Raw genomic sequence first — 23,111 nt, forward strand, 5'->3', positions numbered from 1 at the left:
TCTCATAGCCTGCTCCTGCTCTCCCCTTAAGTAAGAAGACAATGGAGCAAATGGCCCCAGCGAACATGTGCATTTGAGAAGGGCAGGATGAATAGAGCTGAAGCATAATGGCTGGGGAGGCTCATAGAGATGCCCATATCAATTACTTTTAGCCCATTTAGCACTCTCCCATATGACAGCTTCCTGGTTTAGCTTCCACTATGGTCTGCGCAGGATGCAAATGTGTTGTGCAGTCTGAATGATACCCAAGCACGGCCTTCCCCAACCTGGGCCATGCTTGCTGGGAATGGTGGGAGTTGCAGTCCAACGCATCTGGAGGGCAGCAGGTTGGGGAAGACTGCTCTAACAGACAATCAGCAGAATGGTAAGGCCTCTAAGGCAGGGGCGAGCAGAAAGTAGATCTCCAGATGTTTTGGACTTCAACTCCCAGCATTCCTGACAATTGGCCATGCTGGTAGGGGCTTCCAGGAGTTGAAGTCCAAAACATCTGGAGATCTACTTTCTGCCCACCCTGCTCTAAGGGAAAACATACTCTTTTTCCTCTATGAAGCCCTCAAGGTGAGCACACAAGACCAGCCCTGTGTGCTACTTCCATATTGGTCACCATCAGTTGTGGTGACTACTGAAGAACTGGTGCAGGAGCTGAAATGCTGACTGAGTGCTGGCCAAGGATCTGGGAAGACTCAGCAAGTGAGAGTCACCATTCCCAATAGAACCAGGAAAAGGATCCCAGACTGGCCGACAACCCACTAGCCTTTTCCTCTTGAAGCCATCAATATAATCTTTATTTGGCAATTGGAAGAGAAATAAACCTAATATGACAGGTGTCTGTGCAGGTGAACTGTCATCTGCTATTTCTAAATGCATTATTGACTGCTTGTATTTAAAGGCAGATACACACAAAATTAAATTGCAGCTGTTTATCTGTATGTATTTATTGTACACCTGATATGGTATTTTCAGAAATAGTTTTCTCCATGGAGCACATATAGACTGAAAGTGGCTGAGTAGTCATTCCCTCTCCCTGGAAAACCCTGAGCGCTATATTTCTGTAAGGGAGACTAATGATCTCTAGGGGAATCCTCAGCAGGCTTACTAAACTACAAGTCCCATGATTCTTTATAGATTCATCCTGGCAATTGAACTGGTGGAAACCAAAATACATTTGTAGTGTAGCTGGACCCACAGTGATGAGATTGTAATGTACAGTTGGATAGACAAGAAGCTTGGGGCGTTGTGGTATAGTCCAGAAAAAGATTTACCACTATGTCCTGTTAACTATATAAACTCCTCCCTGCTGCCACCCACCCACCCTCAAAACACACACACACACACACACACACACACACACACTTTACAAAGTAGTTTGAATCACTCCTTACTGGACTAGGCTAGTGAGAGCAAGCAAGCAACTTAACCCTTTGCTTTTGGAACTTTCCACAAGAAAGTGATGTTTATGTTTGCTCAACAGAGGAGTGAGTTGGGAGCCCAAAGAACAGCTAAGCATTTATTTGGAAACATTGTCTCTGCCAATTGGCTGTAGTGCATAGGGAATATGTGATTAGTTCAGCAGGTGCTGTTTGGGAAAGGAGTAGCCAAGGAGGTGGAGAAGACCGGAGGAGTGAAAAGCCTTCTGTATACAGTATGGGTGTGGGGGCAGAACTGAAGTGGTATGAATGAGGTTAGGTTAGGAAGAACAGTTGAAGGTTTGTTTATTTTTTAAAGGCTTTAGAATTTTTACAAAAACGTATTGCTACGCAAGCCTCACTTCCCTGAGTGGTGTGGAAGTTCCTAGGATGCAGTGCTTACCCACGTTGGATGTCCTGGGGGGTGGGGGGGATCAGTGGAGCCTTGTGGCACTTCTGTAAAGTGTTTGCAGACATGCAAGTTGAGGATAGGGATCGCTCCAAAAGACAGTAGAACAGCTGCCTCACGCCAGATCTCCAGAGAGAGGCACCTCTGCATCCTCAGTTCCTATTGGCTTATAGGTTTCAAAATTAAGCTCAGACTCTCCCCCGCCCCCATCCAGCTGCTTCTTTTGTTCCTTTTGTCACACACACACAGGCCTAGTTTACATCATCCTTAGCTGGGGTAGGGGGAGAAAGGTATGTCCCCCTTCAGAACACTCCAGGACCTTCCAGCTACTTCCTAACTATTGAGACAGCATCACGTAGGCCATAAGCTAAGCCTGGGATGAGGAGCCTTCAGCAAGTAGGCTGGATCTGGCCCAGAGCCTCATTTCATCCGGCCTGCTCGGAACTCTCTGACCCCTACCAAGGAGTGGGTCGTGTTGAGGGACAAGCTGCGCCAATGCACTTGCTTCAGAAGTGTGTGTGTGCACGTGTGTGAGTGAGAGAGAGAGAGAGATGGCTGAAGGTGAAGCCCCCAGGCAAAGCAGCTGCTGCAAGGTAACGCTGGGCTTGGCTGGATGGGGAGGGAAGCCAAAAGGAGGGGAGGGGAGGGGAGAGGCTGGCTGTGATTAATCTTACACCAGGGAAATATCTTCATTTAAAAAAAAAAAAGTCTGGGAAGGTTGCAGCTGCTGGGAGCCTTGCAACCCAAACAGCAAAGGGAGTTCTTTGCCCCTGCCGCTGTTCTTTCTTTCCCTGAGGGGGGGGGAAAGAACTCTCCAGAAGACCGAATTAGTGTATTCTGGACCTTCCAGCAAAACCACCCTTTGTTTTGTTGTAAGTGCACCTCAGGGACTTGTTCCTAAACCCTTCTCTTCTCCCACCCCCCAAATAGCAACACAATCAGTCAAGGTCCCCCCCTTCTTTTTTTGCACATGAGCCAAGACACAGACAAATGGAGTCCCATTCTTTCATTGAACTGGGCGATGCAATGCCGCAAACTGTGCCCAGTTGGGGCTCTGGCTCCACCCACTGGTCGTCTGGCTCCTAATTGAGTTTTCCCATACACCAATGTCCCTGCATAGAAAAAAGCCAAGCCATTTGCCTAGCAAATTATGCGGCCAGGCATGGCTGAAAACCTTGGCCAGTCTTCACTATGGTAACCTAAGGGGGGGAAACAGAATATATTCAGCAAATGCATAAATATTTGGTTTCTCTCCCTTCCTTCCTTCACACATCACATTACATTTTTTTCTAAGGACCTCAGTGGCAAAATAATCAGTTATATGTAGGCATTGATGATTGTACTACTTATCCATGTACAGGCATGCCCAAAGATGGACTAAAATGAATATTTCTTATCAGTGAAAGACCAGACGTTCACAGAGCTATTTAATAGGATACTCTTATTTTCTCAGACGGTTTTGCTTGAAGAACAGCTTTGTGAAGCACGACCACTTTTGCGGTTTCATTAATAAAATTCTGTCCTGTTAAAGATACGATCTTGTCTCTGATACCTTCCTAGCTGGGCACAGGGAAAGAATCTCACAACGTTGATGCTGTTTGTAGTCAAAGTAATATATTTGATTCTTTAAAAGATTACTGGTTAGAGAACCATTTGCCCCAATGACAAAAACAAGCTTCTGCATGCATATCCATATGTGAAAAAGAAACAGTGTGCGCAAAAGGGCAGCTGTCACATTTCTCCTTTTGAGAAATGAAACTACTTTTCATTTCTAAACATTTATTATTACCAACCCATGTAGCTTTCTCCCCATTGTACATTTTTCCTCCAATAACTGATTGTAGAGTTCTTAATTTTTTTTTTAATGATCTGGTTCTTACAAGGACATGTTCCAGAATGTTACGATACATGCCTTAAGAATTCAGCTATTGCCTGGGTTTTAAACAAATGTACTAAAATGGTAAATGCTAATAATGGTTATCTGTGTAGCACTCGCATCCAAAAAAAGAGAAATCGGTACCTTAGAAACTCATAAATTTGAAGTTGGCAACTGAATATAACAATTGTCCATCCACTTCTAAAAACACAATGATAGGAGACCTTACGAAAGGGAGAAAAGAGGAGCAGAACTTTAAAAAAAACCCATCTTAGTCAAGAAAAGCCTTTTACTGAACATGAATGTTATTTCATTCGTAAATCATTATTTTAGCATGCTTCAGCAGCTCACATTAGGGTTCTTAAATTTCAAAGAAGTCAGTACAAGGCCACACTTGCAAAAGAATTCTGGCTGGTCATCTGAGAGCTAATTCATTCATGCAAAGAAGAGGAAAAGAATACATGAGGGATTCATGTTGCAACTACCCCTGTGAGTTCTATGAGTGAGAGCCCACACTGTTCATCTTCACATTGGCATTGGGCTCCATTAAATGTTGTATCTCCGTGCATGGAGATAGAAAGAGATCCATGAGCCCAGTGCCAAAACTACTGGAGAACTTAAGATGACCTGGGGGACTTAGATAGGAACCTAGGAAGCTGCCTTATACGGAGTCGGACCGTTGGTCCATCTGGCCTGGTATTGTCAACACTGACTGGCAGCACCTCCCCAGGGTTTCAGACCAGATTCTTTCCTTGCCCCACCTGGAGAAGCCCCTTGCAGCAGCTAAGATAAGTCCAATGGACAAATCCACATATCACACAATACACAAACAAATTAAAAAGTCCTTTTAAAAAGTCACATGATAATTCTGCGCAGTATAATTTTTATCTTCCTATTTAAATATAATTTCTCAGAAGGAAGGATAAAATTGCTTGGGAACCAGCAAATTGCTTTGGAGCCTTTTTTAATTAAAGGGGCTAAACATACCATCAAGCCTGGATGACATAATTCAAATTGAGCACTGTGGAAATGTGGTTGAGGTTGTCATATTTCAGAACTGAGCTCACACTCTCTTAAGTACATAATGTACCATATCATCTCTTGGAATTCCCCATGACACTGAAATGCTCTTGTAAATATCATTCACATCTTTCCAGAATTTCAAAGCCTGCTTGTAGGACCGTTGTTCCTGCATTCCTGCAGGGACTGACAGTCATTAGGATCTCAGCCGGCAGGGAAGGGGACTTGAATTGTTTCTTCTCCTTCTCTGTTTCTAATGAAAATTGCTTCTCCAAAGCTGCGGTTAACCTTGGAAGGAAAGCTCCTATTGGTGACGATGAGAGCTCCCCACCCCACCCGCCCCAAAACAAATAGCTGCTTTGGAGGCAAGGTTTTAATCGGGACCACAGCAGGAAAGGAAAGGGTTATAAATGTCGTTCCTGCAATCCGGATAATTATCTCCACCACCAAACAGTGGCTGCTATTTGCATTTTTAGAAACGTAACCGTTAAATTAAAAAAGTCATTTAAACTTACACCTAGTTTGTTCCTAAGGTGATGCCTGCTGTGTTACTTGCATGCAACATCAACAAAGAAAGTGTTTTCTTCTTCTTTGTAGGCGTTTTCCTTAGGTTGCAATCCTGTGCATGTTTAGACAGAAAAAAGTGCTACAACTCCCAGCATTCCCCGGCCAGCTTTGCTAGCTGGGGAATGCTGGGAATTGTAGGACTTTTTTCTATCTAAACATGCATAGGATTGTGCCCTTAATGTATATTTATTCAGTTGATTAACTAACTAAATCCCATACGCTGAATCATCTAAAATGTTTTAATCGATTAACAGCCTAATTTAACCAGATTAATCATAATAACACCTATAAACTGTTGTCTCACTATCCAGCCTGTCTGACATTCACTGTTCTCAGAGCTGTGACCCTGCTTAGGGCTCAGTGGAGCCGTGTTCTCTCTCTCCCTCGTCCCAGCCAGCTATCAGAGGAAAACAGGATGTGCTGAATGCAGGTCCAGGCATAGCACCCATATGAGGAAGAAGCCATTCTTTCCTTCCTCTCCATCATACATGCAGACTGTTCACAGAAGCATGATATCTTCATCTGTTTATTATGTATGCACCATCTGGCACAAGCAACAGGAAAAAATCAAAATGAACTTTTATCAGAAAACAACAAGCAGGATCTCCAGAAGTGGGAGGACTAGCAGAAGCATTTTATTTGCCATGCTTTCTTCCATTTCTTGGATGACCATGCCTCAGACCACTGGTCCATCTCTGGCTCAGCACTGACTGGCTGCTGCTCTCTAGAGCATCCTTTTCCAAGCTGGTGTCTTCCAGGTGTGCTGGATTGCAGCTCCCATCATTCCCAGCCAGCAGGGTGGGAGTTGCAGTCCAGCACATCTGGAGGGCACCAGCTTGGGGTAGGCTTCTCTAGGGTTTCAGAAAGGAGTCTTTCCCAGCCTCACCTTTAGATGTCAGGGATTGGGAACTTCTGAATTCAGAACATGTGCTCTGCTACTGAGCTATGGGCCTTCTTCTCCATTCATTGAAGAATGTTTGAATGCAAAGACCTTATCAAAGGTGTTACCAACCCAAATCATTCCATGTTCAGTAGTTCTAAAACTTCTATTTTAGCATAGAAGGAGGCCTTTGTGTTTCACATGAGTTAATTATATGATCGGCTAATTTTTTTAAGTACTCATATCCAAAATTTTATAGGCTGACTGTTATAATTTTCTCCCTCCCTCTGTCTCTCTTTGTCTCTCCTTTTTATTTCTTGCTAATTATAAAGGCCTACTTGGCAAGTACAAGATAAAGCAGATGCTAACAACGTGGCTTACACAACTGAGAAGCTAAGTTTTCACACCGATTACCCTGTTCTGCAATTTCCACCTGGGGTAAGAGAAAGCAAAGGGGAAGGGGGTGGCAGGGAGGGGGCAATATTCCTGCAGTTTTAAGTAAAGTTACATGGGGTGCAGATGTCTGATGAGGCATGAATAGAACTGGAAGCTATCTATCTGATCTAGTATGTATTTATTTGTTCATTATTTATTTAAATGCCTACCTATCTTTATCGGATAAGCTCAGGTGGGAATTCAAATATAGTTTGTTTTTACTCTGTTTTAATTTGTTTAGTTGTTTTGTATGATATTGTTCTACATGTTTTGATTTGTATGTCAATCATAAGCACAAACACAAAACCCAACTCAAAACAAAGGGTACTTACATTGCACTTACAAAACCAAAATTGTAATTTTTTTTGTACTTCACTGAATTTTGCAATGCAGATCTCTGATTTTAAAAATGCATACATGAGTGAAAATGGCATACAAAAATGCATACATTAGGAGAAATGCATACACAAATGTGTACATTTTTGTAAACTAAGTGCAGTGCGGTTGGGCTGTGGGGGAAAGCGGATGGGGTCCCACCAGCTTCGTGGGCTGCACTGGGAGCAGCCAAAGGCTGCCTATGGTATGTGAGTTGTGCACCCCTGATGTAGACAGTACAAGTCAGTGGTGTGCTCTATCAAATTCAGCCTTGTAGCTATGGTAAATGAGCATTAGGTGCAAGAAAGCCCTCAAATTCTCTTAGATCTCATAGGAGAGCATCCATTTTTGAGAAGTGCAAAGGTATTTCAGTGTAGAACATGAACATGCATTTCCATACAATGCCTTAGTAACCTATTGAACTTCTGACACCGTTACCAAATTCCTGCCATTCTGCCTGCATTTGCAAAGACGGGAGATTAATGTGGTGAGTGCAGATGTTGTAGGAAACTTTTGCTCACGGCCCTCAGACGATCTGTAGCAATCATATTATTAATGAACTGAGCAGGCCAGCATCATGTGCTGCTAAATGGATGCCAGATCTTTCAGACTAATGTGCTACCTTGAAAATTCATTTAGATGCTGTACAAGTAGATATGGCATAGGAATGGAGGAGGTATTTCTCAAATGGGAAACAAATGCAACTTAGCTCACAATCTCATTTATGCCAAGAATCACACTCTGCCATATGATGTTCTTCACAATCTTTTCAATTAAAACATGCTTGTAGGAAATAAAAATAGTTAAAAAAACATTCTGGAAGCAATCTGCCACCTACACGCTCCTACTACGTGCTTGTATTTAAATGTCTAGTTTTACAATACTTTTTGAAGTTTTACGAAGGAGTAGCAAAAAGTTTCTGCCCCAAATATTTATTCTCTCCACTTTAACAAACCATAGGAGGTTCTAGGGCAGCCTTTTACGTAGTCAGTTTCCTTCTGAGGAGGGAGCAATGGGGACATTTGTCTCCTTCTCTCAAAATACTAGAATCCCATGAAGCCGAGTGGTGGAAGATTCAGGACAGATAAAAGGGAGGACTTCTTCACACAGTGCATAGTTAAACTATAGAATTCGCAGGATGTGGTGATGGCCACCAATTTGGATGGCTTTAAAAGGGAGCTAGACAAATTCCTGTAGGAGAAGGCTATCAGTGGCTACTACCAGTCCTGGTGGCTATATGCTACCTCCAGTACCAGAGGCAGTGAGCCTATGTATACCAGTTGCTGGGGAACATGGGCGGGAGGGCGCTGTTGCACTCATGTCCTGCTTGTGGGTTTCCCGTGGGCAGCTGGTTGGCCACTGTGTGGACAGAGTTCTGACCTAGACGGCCCCTTGGTCTGATCCAGCAGGGCTCGTCAAGTGGATTTGTTATCTCTGTTCAGTTCTTTACTACGGGGGTGCAGAACCTCAGGCCAGGAGCAAAGTCCAACCCTCCTGGGGTCCCAGTTCAGCCCTCCAGGGTTCCCCAGACAACCATGCCATTGTCCTTCAACCACCAGCCCTTTGGTGGCTTCACAGCTTTTGTGCAGTTTTTCCCTATTCTAAATGCCAGTTACTGCTACAATATGCTGATATTTTTTGGTATTTTGGCCCTGCCCCTTTTGCCTTTGGCCCCACCCACCAATGAATAGCTGAAGTCCTGCCCACCCACCTTCTCTGAAATGGAACTCAGCCCACAGGTTGGAAGAGGTTCAATGCCTCTGCTTTACAATATACAGGCTGAGTAGTGGGAGGGGGTAGCAGGTAGTGCTCACTTGAATGTGGGGGGAAAGGAAAAAGGGCTTGCAGCAGGTGATCTGATAAGCTTCCATTAGGCCCCATACACTGACTTGAGCATGCTCAGTAGCGACCAGGGGCACAATGGGAAATCTAGCTCCATTTCCCCCATATTCCTCCATGCCGCTGCACATGCTTGCAGCAGCATCTAGAGATGCTGGGGATCATGGGCAATATTTGTTTATTTATTTCTATACCACCCAATAGTTGAAGCTCTCTAGGCAGTTCACAAAAATTAAACCCACAAAGTGCAGCATAAAACAATATAAAATTGTTAAATATAACAATATAAAATATGAAAGCTTAAAACCACAATATAACAGTACAGCCAGAATAAAATGTAATGCAGAGAATTAAGATACAGATTTAAAACACTAAAGCTAAAAGACTAGGAAGCTAAAATAATGGGAAACCTGGCACCGGAAGGAGTACAATGTAGGCGCCAGACGAACCTCTTTAGGGAGCTTATTCCACAGCGAGGGTGCCACAGAGAAAAGGCCCTCTTTTGTACATTTACTACCTCGAGATCCCTTCCCACCAGCCCACCCCACCTTCAGTAAGTTTAGGAAAGGGCAGGGACAGTAGAGCGGACTCCAGGAGAGCCCACAGTTTAGAGAGATCTGGTCCCAATCCCAACTGGACCCATGAAATCTGGGGTCTGACATACACACCCATTATCAGCCCCCACCCCGCCCCGCCTTACCACTGCCACACACAGGCAGACAGAACACTGATTTCAGTCCACAGCCTTGCAGATGGGGGCTGGCAGTATTTTTAGCCATAGGAATATCAACTGACCATCAATGCCTATTAACTACCGAGGTAGACAAATGCCAATGGCCATGTGTCTGGAGATGTTGGGAGCTGTAGTCCACCATAAGAAGCAGACCAGAGGCCTATCTGATCCAGCATCCTGTTCACACAGTAGCTAACCAGCTGTCTGTGAGAAGCCCACAGCTAGGACATGGGTGCAATAGCACCCTCCCGCTCATGCTCCCCAGCAAATGGTATACAGAGACATGTTGCCTCAAGGTTCCACCCACAGAGAACACAGAAGAGGATCTCCAGACTACTTTCTGTCCTGCCAGCAGGCTGGAGTTCATAGCCATCATGTCTAGTAGCCATGGATAGCCTTACCCTCCATGAATTTGACTAACCCCCTTTTAAAGCCATCCAAAGTGGTGGCCAGCACTGCATCCTGTCTTGGCGAATTCCATCATGTAACTTGGCACCGTGTGAAGAAGCATTTCCTTTTTGTTGGCAAGTAACTTGTACACGAACGTGAGCACACTCCAGGAGAGAGCGGAGGACAGGAAGGCCTGGCGTGCTATGGTCCATGGGGTCACGAAGAGTCAGACACGACTGAACAACAACAACAACTTGTACACATAATGAAGTATGCCGAAGAAAACTTTACTAATGAACCCAACAGTCTTTTAGCAGAGATGAAAGAGAAGCCCTAAGCTAGCAAGACATCAACTTAACTGTCATATACAAACTGTCACAACAGATGAAATATTCAGGTTACCACAGAAGCTACCAGCTAGCCACCAACATGCTGTTATAACTCCAATACTTTAATCTATCCTGAATCTCCCATCACTCAGCTTCAGGGGATGACACCAAGTTCTAGTGTTCTGAGAGAGGGACACAAACCTCTCCCTATCCACATTCTCCACACCATGCATAATTGTGTACACCTCTATCATGTCTCCCCTTATTTTCCATTTTTCTAAGCTAAACAGCCCAGATGTTGTAGCCTTTCCTCATAGGAGAATTGCTCCTGCCCCTTGAGCATTTTGACTGCCCTTTACAATATCCTTTTTCTTAGGGGTCTTCAATGAGCAGGTTTATCATCACAACTGGAGCGCAGCAGCCTAATATCTCAGATTTAATTAGGCTAACTGCAACTGTTATAATTACTGCTTGAGACTCCCCACATTTTCCTGGAGTAATTGTAAAAGCTAAGTGAAGCAGGTGTATAGTGGCTATTGGTCAGCAGTTCCTTTCATTGCCCAAATTAGCCCACTGTTTATTGCATCTCTCCTGCCAGAAATTACATCTCTCCTGCCAGAAAATGCTCAGAGAGAAAGAGTGACAGCATATATATGCATCCCTGTATACCAGGGATGTGGAACCTCTGCCTAGAAGGCCTAATCCAACCTGCAGAGGTTCTCCATCTGGCCCGTGGAGCCCCCTGGGGGAATCCCCTCTTTTATCTCCTATCTCAGATCAGAGATAACAGCGGGGATGCAGGCAGCGGGGGGGCTTGGCCAGTGCTGGAAGGAGTGGTTGCTGTTCCCAGCACCAGCTGAGTCCTTTCGCATGGCACTCCGATGGGGGCAGTGCACACTGCATGAAGCCAGGGACTCAGCCAGCGATGGGAGCAGTGGCCTCTCTTCCCAGCACCAGCTGAATCCTTGAACACAGCACCCCCATTGGAATGCCGTGCACTGCAGTAGCTCCTTGCAGCACTGGCCGAGTCCCTTACTCTGTGCCTCTCTCAGCATGGAGAAAGACAAAAAGGACAGTGGGGCGATGATAGCAGTGCATGTGGCTATGCCACTGATGTCGTCCGGCCCCCAGAGGGCCCTGTGGGGGGCAGTTCAGCCCCCCACCCTGATATGGTTCTGCACCCCTGATTTATACTATGGATAATTTGGGCTTGAGTGAATGCATCTTATTCCACTATTATATTGGCATAAGGCATAGCTAAGGCAAGTCCATACCGTCCAGAAGACCTAAGGTTGGTTTGTAATAGGTAAAAGCAAAGCGATTAGTATAAAAATACTAATTCATTCTTAGAATGTTTTTTTAAAAAAAACCCAATAAACTGATTATGAATGAAGATGCATCTAGGCTGGTTCCTGTTATAACCTGGCATTAATTTGTTACAGATTCAGTTACTGCATTGTATAGAACAAACTTCTACTGGAGGGGAAAGTGAAGTTGTGGATGGATTTCATGTAGCAAACAAGCTTAAGAAGCAAAATCCTCAAGCCTTCCAAATCTTGACATCCACCTTTGTAGACTTCACAGATGTTGGGGTTGATTATTGTGATTTCTCCATGCAGTCCAAACAAAGGATTATAGAGTAAGTAACAATAAAGAATCTGATTATGCCACACCAACATCAGTTTATCCTATGCTGATGGCACTGTCTACCCTGCATTACAGGCAACAACTATCTTTTTGAACTATAATAACCAAAACTGGGAGGTCTATGGCTGCCACCTTGTGGACAAGAAAAAGGCACGTCTTTAAAAGTGAATATGCTGTTAGATTTGTCATGTAAGTAGGGATGGGTGAGAAGTTCAGTTCAGTTTTGGTAAGAATGTACCAAAATCCAAAAAGTTAAACATATTCAGGACAAAAAGAACTTGAGATGAATAACATTTGAATGTAGAAGAAACTATACTGACGATGGATTTGTTCACCCAGGTCCAAGGCTTTGAGTGCTTTGCTCTTAAAAGCCTGGGTTTGAATCAATATGTATTCAACCATATTCCTCTTTAATTAAGGCTGACAACTCTTTTTTTCTGATGGGCTCTTCATTTTTAACAGTTGTATGGCAGGCATCATTGTCCTATCCATGCTGGGAATAGCTGTACCTAGTGAATTTGGCTGGTCCAGATGGGTGAGAAATTAATTTCAGCTCATGTTTGACAAGAATTTATCAAAATTTGCAAAGTTCTTCATATTCAGGAGAGAGAGATTTAATGATGAAGAATTCCCATTGATGAAGAATTTTGGAGGTTCTTCTCAAAAAATGAACCGAACTAAATTCTCAGCCACTTGCACTGGCCAAATACATTAAGTACAGCTATTCTCACCACAGAAAGGACTATGTTGTACCTGCCTGCTGTGTAGTTGTTACAGATGAGAAACCCATTTAAAGAATTAAGCCCTCAAAACCCTCTGCCAAGATGGAAGTTTCATTTTCTCCCACGTTTCAGTTTTTTAAAAATCTCAAGTTCTATCCATCCCATTTATTAAAAAATGTGTTAATTTTTGTAGGTTCTTAACAGAACTTGAACCAAATTAAAGTCTCACCCATCCCTCCCTATAAGACTCCCCACAAAGCAAAAAAAAGTGCCAAAATGATGTTTTCTTTCACCAGAACCGCTGAAAGATTCAAGTTTTGTTCTCTCCATTTCTTGACAGTGTAGATGAAAAAGGCCAAGTGGTTCGTATCAACTTTAATAATGCAACCAGAGACACAATATTTGACATACCTGCTGAAAAAGTAAAGCCATTTTATGCTGCTCTCAAGGACTATGTTGATCTGTTAAACAGTGAGGATAATAAATATACCTACAAAATGAAACCAGGTAAGTAAAGTAATTGCTTCTTTAATCAAAGTGCTTTCATTAGCAAGAATAACACTTCTCTTGTGTCTCATTGCCGGTCCTCTCTGGTGTGGGGATGACAGATTTAAATCTTCCCTTTCTGCCGAACACAAAACTTATTTTTCAGGAAATGCATTCTCAGAAGTAAAGAAATGTTTCCCATTTCATGAAAGATATGCACATGTACAGGTGCATCTGAAACAAAGTTGATATTTCTTGATATTTCCATTGACAAATCTAAGTGTTCACTAATGAGAGCTGTGCTAAAAAAAACCCAAAGTAACCTCAAACTCTGTGCCAAAGTAACCCCAATTCTGCATTATCAAAAGATTAAGGCAGTAGCCTGAGTTCATCACATTCAGCATGGGTTTGTGCACCCCGACTTAGGGCATGATTAATCCTTATCTCACCAAAGCATTCAAACTATCACGACACCAAAATCACCTTGTTGGAGCTTCACTATCTCAAAATGTTGCATCAGTGCCCTCTCTTGGTCTATCACATTTCTGATACCGGTATATGTGTTTACCACATTCTAAAATGTACCACTGATTTAAAAAAATTATTTTTATTTATTGTATTTTTAATCTGCCCAATAACAATTGTTCGCTGGGTGAACATATAAATAGGTGACATAATAAAATACGATACAAATAGTTAAAAGAATAAAGTACAATGCAATACAAAATAACAGACATAAGATATACAAATTCTAAAAAATTATTCTAAAATTAATCTTTGCAGGTGAGATAGTGGTATTTGATAATTGGCGCTTACTTCATGGTCGGCAGAGTTACCAGGCAGGAACAGAAATATCCCGCCATCTTGAAGGGGCCTATGCAGACTGGGACGTGGTAATGTCAAGGCTCCGAATCCTACAGAAGAACGTGCTGAACAGGAAGTAACCCTTGAAAGTTGGACTACTAGGGACCCTCAGTCTGTGCAGGGGTTGGATGGTCCTCCCCCAAAGGCAAATGGATCCAATATGTTTGCAGTGACTTCAGGGAATTCCTGGCTGACATAGCTCTATCCTGTTGAAACCCTGGTTGATCTTTGGAACAAAGATTAGCAGAGCAATCCTTATGGTCCTTGGGAGGGCTTCCCAGGGACCATAGGATATGGTGGATTTTCACCACCACCACCACCACCACCATCATCCCTCTCCTTTTGATAGACGGAGATCCCATCTATCGAGTGTCAATCCTGTCGGATTGTGCTCTATCATGGGCAGTTAACATGATAGCATGTAGATGTCCTTTCCACCTGACTGGAGCTTGGGCAACTCCTTGGTTTTCCAGAAAATTGTGAGCAATGAAATAACAAGAACAATAGTTAGAGGAAGAATTTTCCAACAGTGGTGGAAGATTTGCCCGTGCTTTGGCAGGGAATGTGGGAAAGAATCAGGGTGGGGGTAGGGCATTAGTAGTGGTGCCTCCTTGGTGGAATGCCCTCCCCTATTAAATCCACAAGGTTAGATTGCTGCTGGTCTTTTGTTTCAGCAGTCTTTTTGAGGATAATGATCTGTTCACTGTTTTCCCTTGGCTATGTTTTCTTATGCTTTTATAAATATTGTATTGATTTGTTGTTGTTTTTAATGTTGATTTTTCTTGGATTGTTTTAGATATTATTGTAAGCTGTTTTGTGGTCAGAAAGTTGGAGTAAGAATTATGAAAATAAAAATATCAATAACAGCAACTTCTGCTCAAATTTTTTAAATAGTGATATGCCGGTCTTCCCGTTTCCATGCCATATTTACAGCAACATGTTTTCTTCTAACCTTGATTATCTGAAATAAATGTAAGCTGCTTTTCTTTTTTTTTAAAGGTGGGGGGAGAATCTAAACGAACGAACGAATGAATGAATAAAGGGTCATTACATACCATACAAAAGGTATGCCGGTGCTAAATGTATGGCTTGCATTGGTCTCCTGTTTGGACAGGTAACCAAAATAGAATTACTGTAAGATATAGAACTGGCAACTATTTTCTTGCATGTTTACCATTGTTACTAGTTGATTACTGCCTTAGGTTGCAGTCCTATACACACTTGTTGTTGTTCAGTCGTTAAGTCGTGTCCGACTCTTCGTGACCCCATGGACCATAGCATGCCAGGCCTTCCTGTCCTCTGCTCTCTCCTGGAGTGTGCTCAGGTTCATATTCATTGCATCGATGATGCTATCTAGCCATCTCATCCTCTGCTGTCCCCTTCTCCTTTTGCCTTCAATCTTTCCCAGCTTCAGGGTCTTTTCCAGGGAGTTTTCTCTTTGCATAAGGTGGCCAGAATATTTGAGCTTCAGTATTTGTCCTTGCAATGAGCACTCAGGGTTGATTTCCTTTAGAATTGACTGATTTGACCTCCTTGCAGTCCAGGGGACTCGTAAGAGTCTTCTCCAGCCTATACACACTTATCTGGTATTAAGTCCCACTGAAGCAGGTGTGCACAGGATTAATGAAGTTCACATTCTCTTAATCCTAATTCTTTTGAATGCATCTTTGCCCAGTGAAACAGAGAGCAGCAGATCTGGAGGAAGGAACTGGTGTCTGGCCTTCTTGCTAAGTCTGGCTCAGACAAATTAGGGTTCAATGCTTTTGGTGTGCTGACCCAGCTGCTTCTATACTAGGCCTTTGGACCAACACCAGTCCAGAATTGCTATCTTTCAGTCACTCTTATTACTATTATTTTTACAGAGGATCCAGATGACGTTGTTCCCAGCCCGTTGCGTTGCTTTCGGAGTGGTCCTCTATCTGGTACTCAGCCTAAGTCACCTACTTTGCTACTGCCCCTCTCAAGAAGGCTGCAATCCTAAACACCCTTTCCCAGGAATAAGTCCCATTGCACCAGATAGGACTTATTTTTGAGTAAACATTAGGACCTGGAAATATCATCCACATAGGTGTAATATTCGCTTTGAATAATGCAAAGCTGTTAGTAATTAAAAAAAACAAAATCTCTGAATTCCTGTTGAAGCAAACTACCACAAGTATTGCTTTAAAGTTCGTCCTGCAACTTGGAAAAGGCTGAGAACCTAAGCACACTTTCCAGGGTGTAAGTAAAGAGAGGGACCCTAGCTTTGTGGGAGATCAGCCCCTGCCCTTTCTCCATGCCCAGCTGCTTCCCTGATTAGGGAAGGTGAGGGAGCAGCAAAGCAGACTCCTCCAGGTGCCGGCTGAATCCTGACCTGGCTTCGTTCCCCTTTGCCTTTCCCAATCGAGGAAGGGGGGCGGGAAGAGCAGAGCACTCATCAAGGCTGTGGCTCAGTTGCTCTCACACTCCCCCCCACTTCTCTGAGGAAGTCCAGCTTTGGGGAGGAGGAGAAGCCTCACTCAAGGCCTCCATGAGCCAGATGTGCCCCCTGGCATCATCCAGCCCTCTGGATTGGTCCCAGGAGGCAATCCAGTTCCCCACCCCTAATATAAGGCAACTACCCAGTGTGAGACCCTCTCCTAAATGTGTGTGAACTTCAGGGTTTTGTTGAATATAAATGTTGACTTTTTCGTTTGCATACTAAGCCAAGTTAAGATTTGTATCAGAATCTGGATCTGATCATATTTCTAAGCAATACCAAATAGTTGCTTTTTCTTCCTGCTCTGAATTTTGGCATCATATTAGAACTTGATATAATACAGCACAAGCTGATGTGACATATCACAAACACTGGCTTTTAATGGCTACTTGATCCACCAGTGCTTCTTTTCTTTTCTATCCAGAAATTCTAATGTTTTCTAATGTGCATGTATTAAAAGAAAAATGCAGTGGTCTTGCTCATTTAATTGCAAGTCAGCTTTCCTATGTTTACTGTGCTGAGATACTGTTTTTTGACAGTGAAACCCAAATCCTTAGGTTTGGTTCAGCCACTTCATTTTGGAAAACATTTTCCACTTTGAACTCTGAAGCTTTCTGAGACCACTTTCATGTGTTTATGCATTAATAAAATTGGTTTTGGAACCAATTAGCCAATTGGATTCTTGCCTGCTTAAAACCCCCATTTCTTACTAGAATGATGTATTGCGCAGATGCTAGAATAAAGATAATAGCAGAAGAATTACTGAGAGGTAATCATCAAAAGGTTTTGGCTACACTTCTAGATATGTACAGTTGAGATAAGACTTTTATTCATTCTAAATAGAGAGCCATTAGGCTACATGAAGGAAAGTTCTGGCCCAGTCAAAGCTGTAAGAGGATCGCTTTTGGCAGTGTATTCTCTGTTACAAGAATTTAGTCTTCCAATGGTGTTCCTTCAAAGAGAGCTGTATTAATGTCAGTGCAGCAGGACTGTTTTTGCAAATGCTACATTGCTTCATGGCACAGATATAGCAAAGCTGCCCCATGGAATTTTGCTGAGAAACATCCCCCTCCCACTGCCATTTACAGGAAGGGAGATTTTGGTTGAATGTCAGGAAAAATTTCCTAAGGGTCAGAGCAGTCAGACAATGGAATGAACTTCCTAGGAGGTAGTAGACTCTCCATTGCTGGAGGTATTCAAGCAGAGACTAGACAGCCATCTGTTGGGGATGCTTTAAAGTAGATTCCTGCACTGAGCCAGGGGTTGCACTTAATGGCCTAAATGGCCCCTTCCAACTCTATGATTCTATGATTTGTCATCCAAATTGTTAAAGAATCTTAAGAAAACTCAGGTTAAATCATTTAGTCTTCTGTAATGCTTCTTACAAAGGCCAAAGGTTAATAGCACAGGGATATATGAAAGTTACTCCAAGCACTGTTGAAACATAATTGACAGCACAATCCTATGCATATCTTCTCAGAAGAGGGTCCCAATGAACTCAATGGGACGTACTCCCAGGTCAGTGTGAGTATAGGTTGCAGCCTTAAGTTGTGCAACTATCCTGTTTGCCCAAGGTGACTTTGAGTCTGTGTTTCTTGAACACTAATGCACACCAACCCCATTCCTCATGACAGACTGCTTTTGCAATTGGGGTGTGGGTGGGTTCAAAAGTAGACTGTGATGTAGAATTAGGTATCTGCTGTTCAAAGAGAAAAAAAAACTAATCCCACTAGGTGCATCTAAACACTTGGGTACACCGAAAGTAGCTCTTTAGATCCTGATCTTGCTGTTTTGGGTCTTTTAGAGGATTACATGATGTTCTCATAGCCTGATTCCATGAGTCTGTACACCGGAAACAATCACAGATGATAAGGATCCTGACTGATTCAAGTTAGGGCTTTCTATGGGGCTTTACACTGGAAATAAGAATGGCAAATCTGACACAATGACGTTAGACCAGCAGGCCACACAACCTGTCCGAGGTCAGCAGAAAAGTTTGCAATGACTCAGCAATCTGATGCTTCCATACTGGCACTGGCAACTATCGGTAGCAGAGGCAGCAGGCAGAGAGGAAGTAGGGCTGGAGACATCATGCCAGTCTAAAGGCCTTTCAGCTACTACAGATAACACAGTACAAACCTAATACAAAATCAAACTTGGATTGCAACTGGCAGACACCACAGCAGCATGGACCTGCCCCCCTTCCACCATGCAAGATGCCACTATAGTTGCATGGATACATGTGGTATGGGGGGATCCTTCACAAAGTCGTTAAGTGTGTTGATTCAAGGTTTATCTAACTGCCAAAAGTCAAATGGATACTTTGGGGGTAGTATCCTATTGTGCACCTGCGCTTGTGGGAGTGACTAGCCGCGCAATGGGGCTTTTGCACTTCTAAAAAGAACCCCAGAAATTAGCAGAAATGCTAGTTTCTGGAAGAAGCCAGGTCAGTGGAGCTCACAGAAGGGAGCTCTGCTGAGGGCTCATTCACACGGAGCTTTTATCCTGCAATTGAGGATAAAAAGCTCATGAACCTTTGCGGGCTCTTTATATGACGCCATGATCATTCAAGGCATCTCCTGCACTAAATGCCCTTTGTTCCGTTTTTAAATAGATTGCAGACAATGAGCTATCAAATTACCCCGTTGTGTTCTCCTTCAGTTTCCTCCATGAAAAGAAAAGTAAAAACGGCAAGAAGAGGAGTGAGATCAATGAAAGGGAATGGAAGACTCAGGTACGGAAAGAAGGGGGGGGGAAAGGAAGCACGTGAAGAAGGGAGTCGTGATCTTGCATTTAAAACGGAAGCAGAAAGCCCCATTTTAAATGCAGGATTTTAGGCTGGTGTAGTCTGGTGTTCAACAAATGTCTGTTGAACATTTTATATCTTAACATTTTAATATGTGCCTGGGAGGACTGTTGAGCAACTCGGGGGGTCAGGGAGGTGCCACTATAACTGTGGTCACAGGCAGGGGGAGGTATGGCACTGGGGGATTAACAAGCCAGCTGAGGAGAAGAGGGGCTAGACACCTTACAGCTGTCTCCTTTTCTGGTTTTTTCCCCCAACCTGATGGTTCCTGGCAGCCTTACCAGTCTGCCCTCGGGTCTGGTGCTGCTGAATGCCAGGTCGGCCCAAAATAAAATCTCCCTCATCCATGATTTGATTGTGGATGAGGGGGCTGACCTGGTATGTATTACTGAGACCTGGGTGGGGGAACTGGGAGGGGTCACTCTCTCCCAGCTGTGCCCTCCTGGGTACTCGGTGCAGCACTAACACCGACTTGAGGGTCGGGGGGGGGGGGTTTGCTGTGGTCTATAGGAATTCAATCTCCCTCTCCAGGCTTCCTGCTCATTCGAGTGCAGATCTTGAGTGTTTGTACCTTGTTGTGGGTACCCGGGACAGATTAGGGATTCTGTTGGTGTACCGCCCACCCCGCTGCCCATCAGACTCCCTGCCTGAGCTGACGGAGGTGGTCTCGGACTTGGTGTTGAGAACCCCTAGGGTGATGGTCTGTCCCAACATGTCATCAGCCCAATGCATATAAAAGGACACACGCTTGATCTGGTTTTCTCGACTGGGCAGGAGGATGGTGATCTGAAAGTGGAGGAATTAACATCTGTCCCTTTGTCATGGTCAGATCACTTCCTGCTGAGGTTTTGACTCCTGGCAGCCTTCCCCCTCTGCAAGGATGGAGGACGTATTAAAATGGTCCACCCCCGGAGATTAATGGATTCTGATGGATTCCAGAGGGCTCTGGGGGATTTTCCTGCTGGTATGGCTGGTGCTTCTGTCGAAGCCCAGGTCACTCTGTGGAATGGAGAGATGACTCGGGCGGTTGACACGATCGCGCCCAAGCGCCCTCTCCCTCTGAGCAGAGCCCGGCCAGTGTCAAGGGCTCCTTGGAGGGCTCTCTCAGTCTCATCTAGTAGCCAAGTCCAGATACAGACAAAGGGATTCTTTTCAAAGCTTTATTCTTCTTTTACAACTTAACAACTCTACAGGTAGCAACTAGATCTGAGCAGCAGAGTACCTATGCCCTAAGTTGGAACAGTTGGTCCCCGTTTGAAAGGGAATTACTGGCAGACCCCTGAACTTAAGGACTAGGGAGAGTCCCTCCCCTTTTCCCTTGGATGCTCTGGGCGCAGCCGTTGTTTGAGCGCCAACCGGGCACTACGCCTCCTTTCCGCGCCCTCCATCTGGTGCTGCTCTCTGTGTCTGCGCCACGCATCCACCAAGTCTCCTGTCTGTGCTCGGTCACTCCCTGGACTGCTTTCTAATCTAGGAATGCTGGTGGGAGGAATCTCCGTCAGCTGCGGGCCCTGGGAAAGAGGAGCGCGCTCCTATCCCAGGAGCGACTGCTCTTCCTCCGAATCAGAACTACTCTGGGATTCTATGGGCTCAATGTCCACCCTGACAGCCAGCTCCTTGGTATACACCTGAGCTGAGGGCAATGAAGCAAGAGGGGAGACGGCTAGAATGCAGGTGGAGGAAAACTCGTGCTGAGTCTGACTGAACACAGGTAAGAGCCCACTATCAAGCCTACTCTGTGGCGGTGAGGGTGGAAAAGAGACAGTTCTTTTCCACCAGCATTGCATCTTCTCAGTGTCGTCCAGCGGAGATTTTCCGAGTGGTTCGCGGCCTGTTACATTCTGAGCCAGGGAGAGAGACGGTGGAACCCTCGGTGGCACGCTGTGACGAGTTTGCACGGCACTTTGAAGGTAAAGTCGCTCAGATTCATCATGAATTGGACACCACGATTAATGCCGTTCCATTGGTAGAGGCATTCAGAGCACCGCCTGGTCCAGTTTTATTGGATGAGTTTCAGTTACTGAGGCCTGAGGATGCGGACAAGGTGCTTGGCCAAGTCCGATCGACCACTTGTGTGCTTGACCCTTGCCCTTCATGGCTTATTAAATCAAACAAGGAGGGGATGTCTGGCTGGGTCCAGGAGGTTGTAAATTCCTCCTTGAGAGAGGGAGTGGTGCCTGCCGCTTTAAAAGAGGCGGTAATTAGACCACTCCTGAAAAAGCCTAACCTGGACCCAGAGGATGTTAACAATTATAGGCCAGTGGCCAACATCCCCTTCCTGGGCAAGATGCTTGAGTGGGTGGTTGTAGGACAGCTCCAGGCACTGTTGAATGAAATGGATTATCTAGAACCATTTCAATCGGGCTTCAGGCCTGGTTTTGGAACGGAAACTGCCTTGGTCACCCTGTGGGATGACCTCTGCCGGGAGAGAGACAGGGGGAGTGCGACCCTGTTGATTCTTCTGGACCTCTCAGCGGCTTTCGATACCATCGACCATGGTATCCTTCTGGATAGGTTGTCTGGGTTGGGAGTTGGAGACAGTGCACTACAGTGGTTCCGCTCCTACTTGGATGGCCGATTCCAGAAGGTGGTGCTGGGGGATTATTGCTCTGTGCCATGGCAATTGTACCATGGGGTTCCACAGGGCTCTATTTTATACCCTATGCTGTTTAACATCTACATGAAACCGCTGGGGGAGGTTATCTGGAGGTGTGGGCTGAGGTGCCATCAATATGCGGATGACACCCAGCTCTACCTCTCTTTCTCATCAAAACCAGGTGAGGCAGTGGCTGTTCTGAACCAGTGCCTGGGCACGGTAATGGACTGGATGAGGGCCAATAAACTGAAACTCAATCCAGACAAGACGGAGGTACTGTTAGTGGGTGGTTCGTCTGCCCGGCTAAGTGATATTCAACCTGTTCTGGAGGGGTTGCACTCCCCCTAAAGGATCACGTTCATAGTTTGGGGGTGCTCTTGGATCCAGAACTGTCACTTGAGGCACAGGTGAACTCAGTGGCATGGAGCACTTTTTAACAGCTGGTATACCAACTACGCCCTTATCTGGACAGAGATAGCCTAGCTACAGTTATCCGTGCTCTGATAACTTCTCTTCTGGATTCCTGCAGTGCGTTATACGTGGGGGTGCCTTTGAAAATGGTCCGGAAACTTCAGCTGGTCCAAAATAGGGCAGCAAGATTGTTAACAGGGACTGGCCTGTGAGCTCATATTACGCCAGTACTTTTCCAGCTGCACTGGCTGCCAGTCCATTTCCGGGCCCAATTCAAAGTGCTGGTATTAACATTTAAAGCCCTTAACGGCTTGGGGCCAGGTTATCTGAAGGATCTCCTCCTCCCATATGTGCTGCCCAGACCTTAAGATCATCCTCAGCAGCCCTTCTCTGTGAGCCCCTGCCAAAGGAAGTGAGGCGGGTGGCTACTAGGAGGAGGGCTTTTTCTGCTGTGGCACCCTGGCTCTGGAATGAGCTCCTAGTGATGTTCGCCTGGCACCTACATTGTATTCCTTTCGGCACCAGGTGAAGACCTTTTTATTTTCCCAGGCATTTTAGCATTTTAGCTTTCTAAACTTTTAGCTTTGCTGTTTTAAATCTGTATTTTAAACTCCTGTACTGCTGCTAGGTTTTATTGTGGTTGTATTGTTATATTGTGGTTTTAATGTTCTGTATATTTTAAATTGTTTTATTGTGTGCTGTTTGGTTTTAATTTTTGTGAACTGTCCAGAGAGCTTCGGCTATTGGGCAGTATAGAAATGAAATTAGATAGATAGATAGATAGATAGATAGATAGATAGATAGATAGATAGATAGATAGATAGATACAGATGCCCTGCTCCAAGATCACCGCAGACGGTGA

The 23,111-nt window shown here is 44.5% G+C and overlaps 1 protein-coding gene across 5 annotated transcripts in view; it reads left to right on the forward strand.

Annotated features, from left to right (window-relative positions):
• BBOX1 (gamma-butyrobetaine hydroxylase 1) overlaps positions 1-15,034 on the forward strand; it is a 72,541-nt gene extending 57,507 nt beyond the window's left edge. For 4 of the 5 annotated variants that reach the window (XM_084852541.1, XM_084852532.1, XM_084852558.1 and 1 more), the window contains 4 exons: positions 6,491-6,596; positions 11,702-11,898; positions 12,969-13,135; positions 13,898-15,034. In XM_084852541.1, the coding sequence (XP_084708667.1) occupies positions 6,491-6,596; positions 11,702-11,898; positions 12,969-13,135; positions 13,898-14,058 (631 nt within the window). In that variant the 3' untranslated portion in view covers positions 14,059-15,034. The remainder of the gene's footprint in view (positions 1-6,490; positions 6,597-11,701; positions 11,899-12,968; positions 13,136-13,897) is intronic. The other variant, XM_084852567.1, reaches the window with a different exon arrangement.
• The last annotated feature ends 8,077 nt before the right edge of the window (positions 15,035-23,111 follow it).

Source organism: Heloderma suspectum, chromosome 1, assembly GCF_057233095.1.
Source record: "Heloderma suspectum isolate Gila_16-S chromosome 1, 16-S_ref, whole genome shotgun sequence".
Classification (NCBI taxonomy): domain Eukaryota; kingdom Metazoa; phylum Chordata; class Lepidosauria; order Squamata; family Helodermatidae; genus Heloderma; species Heloderma suspectum.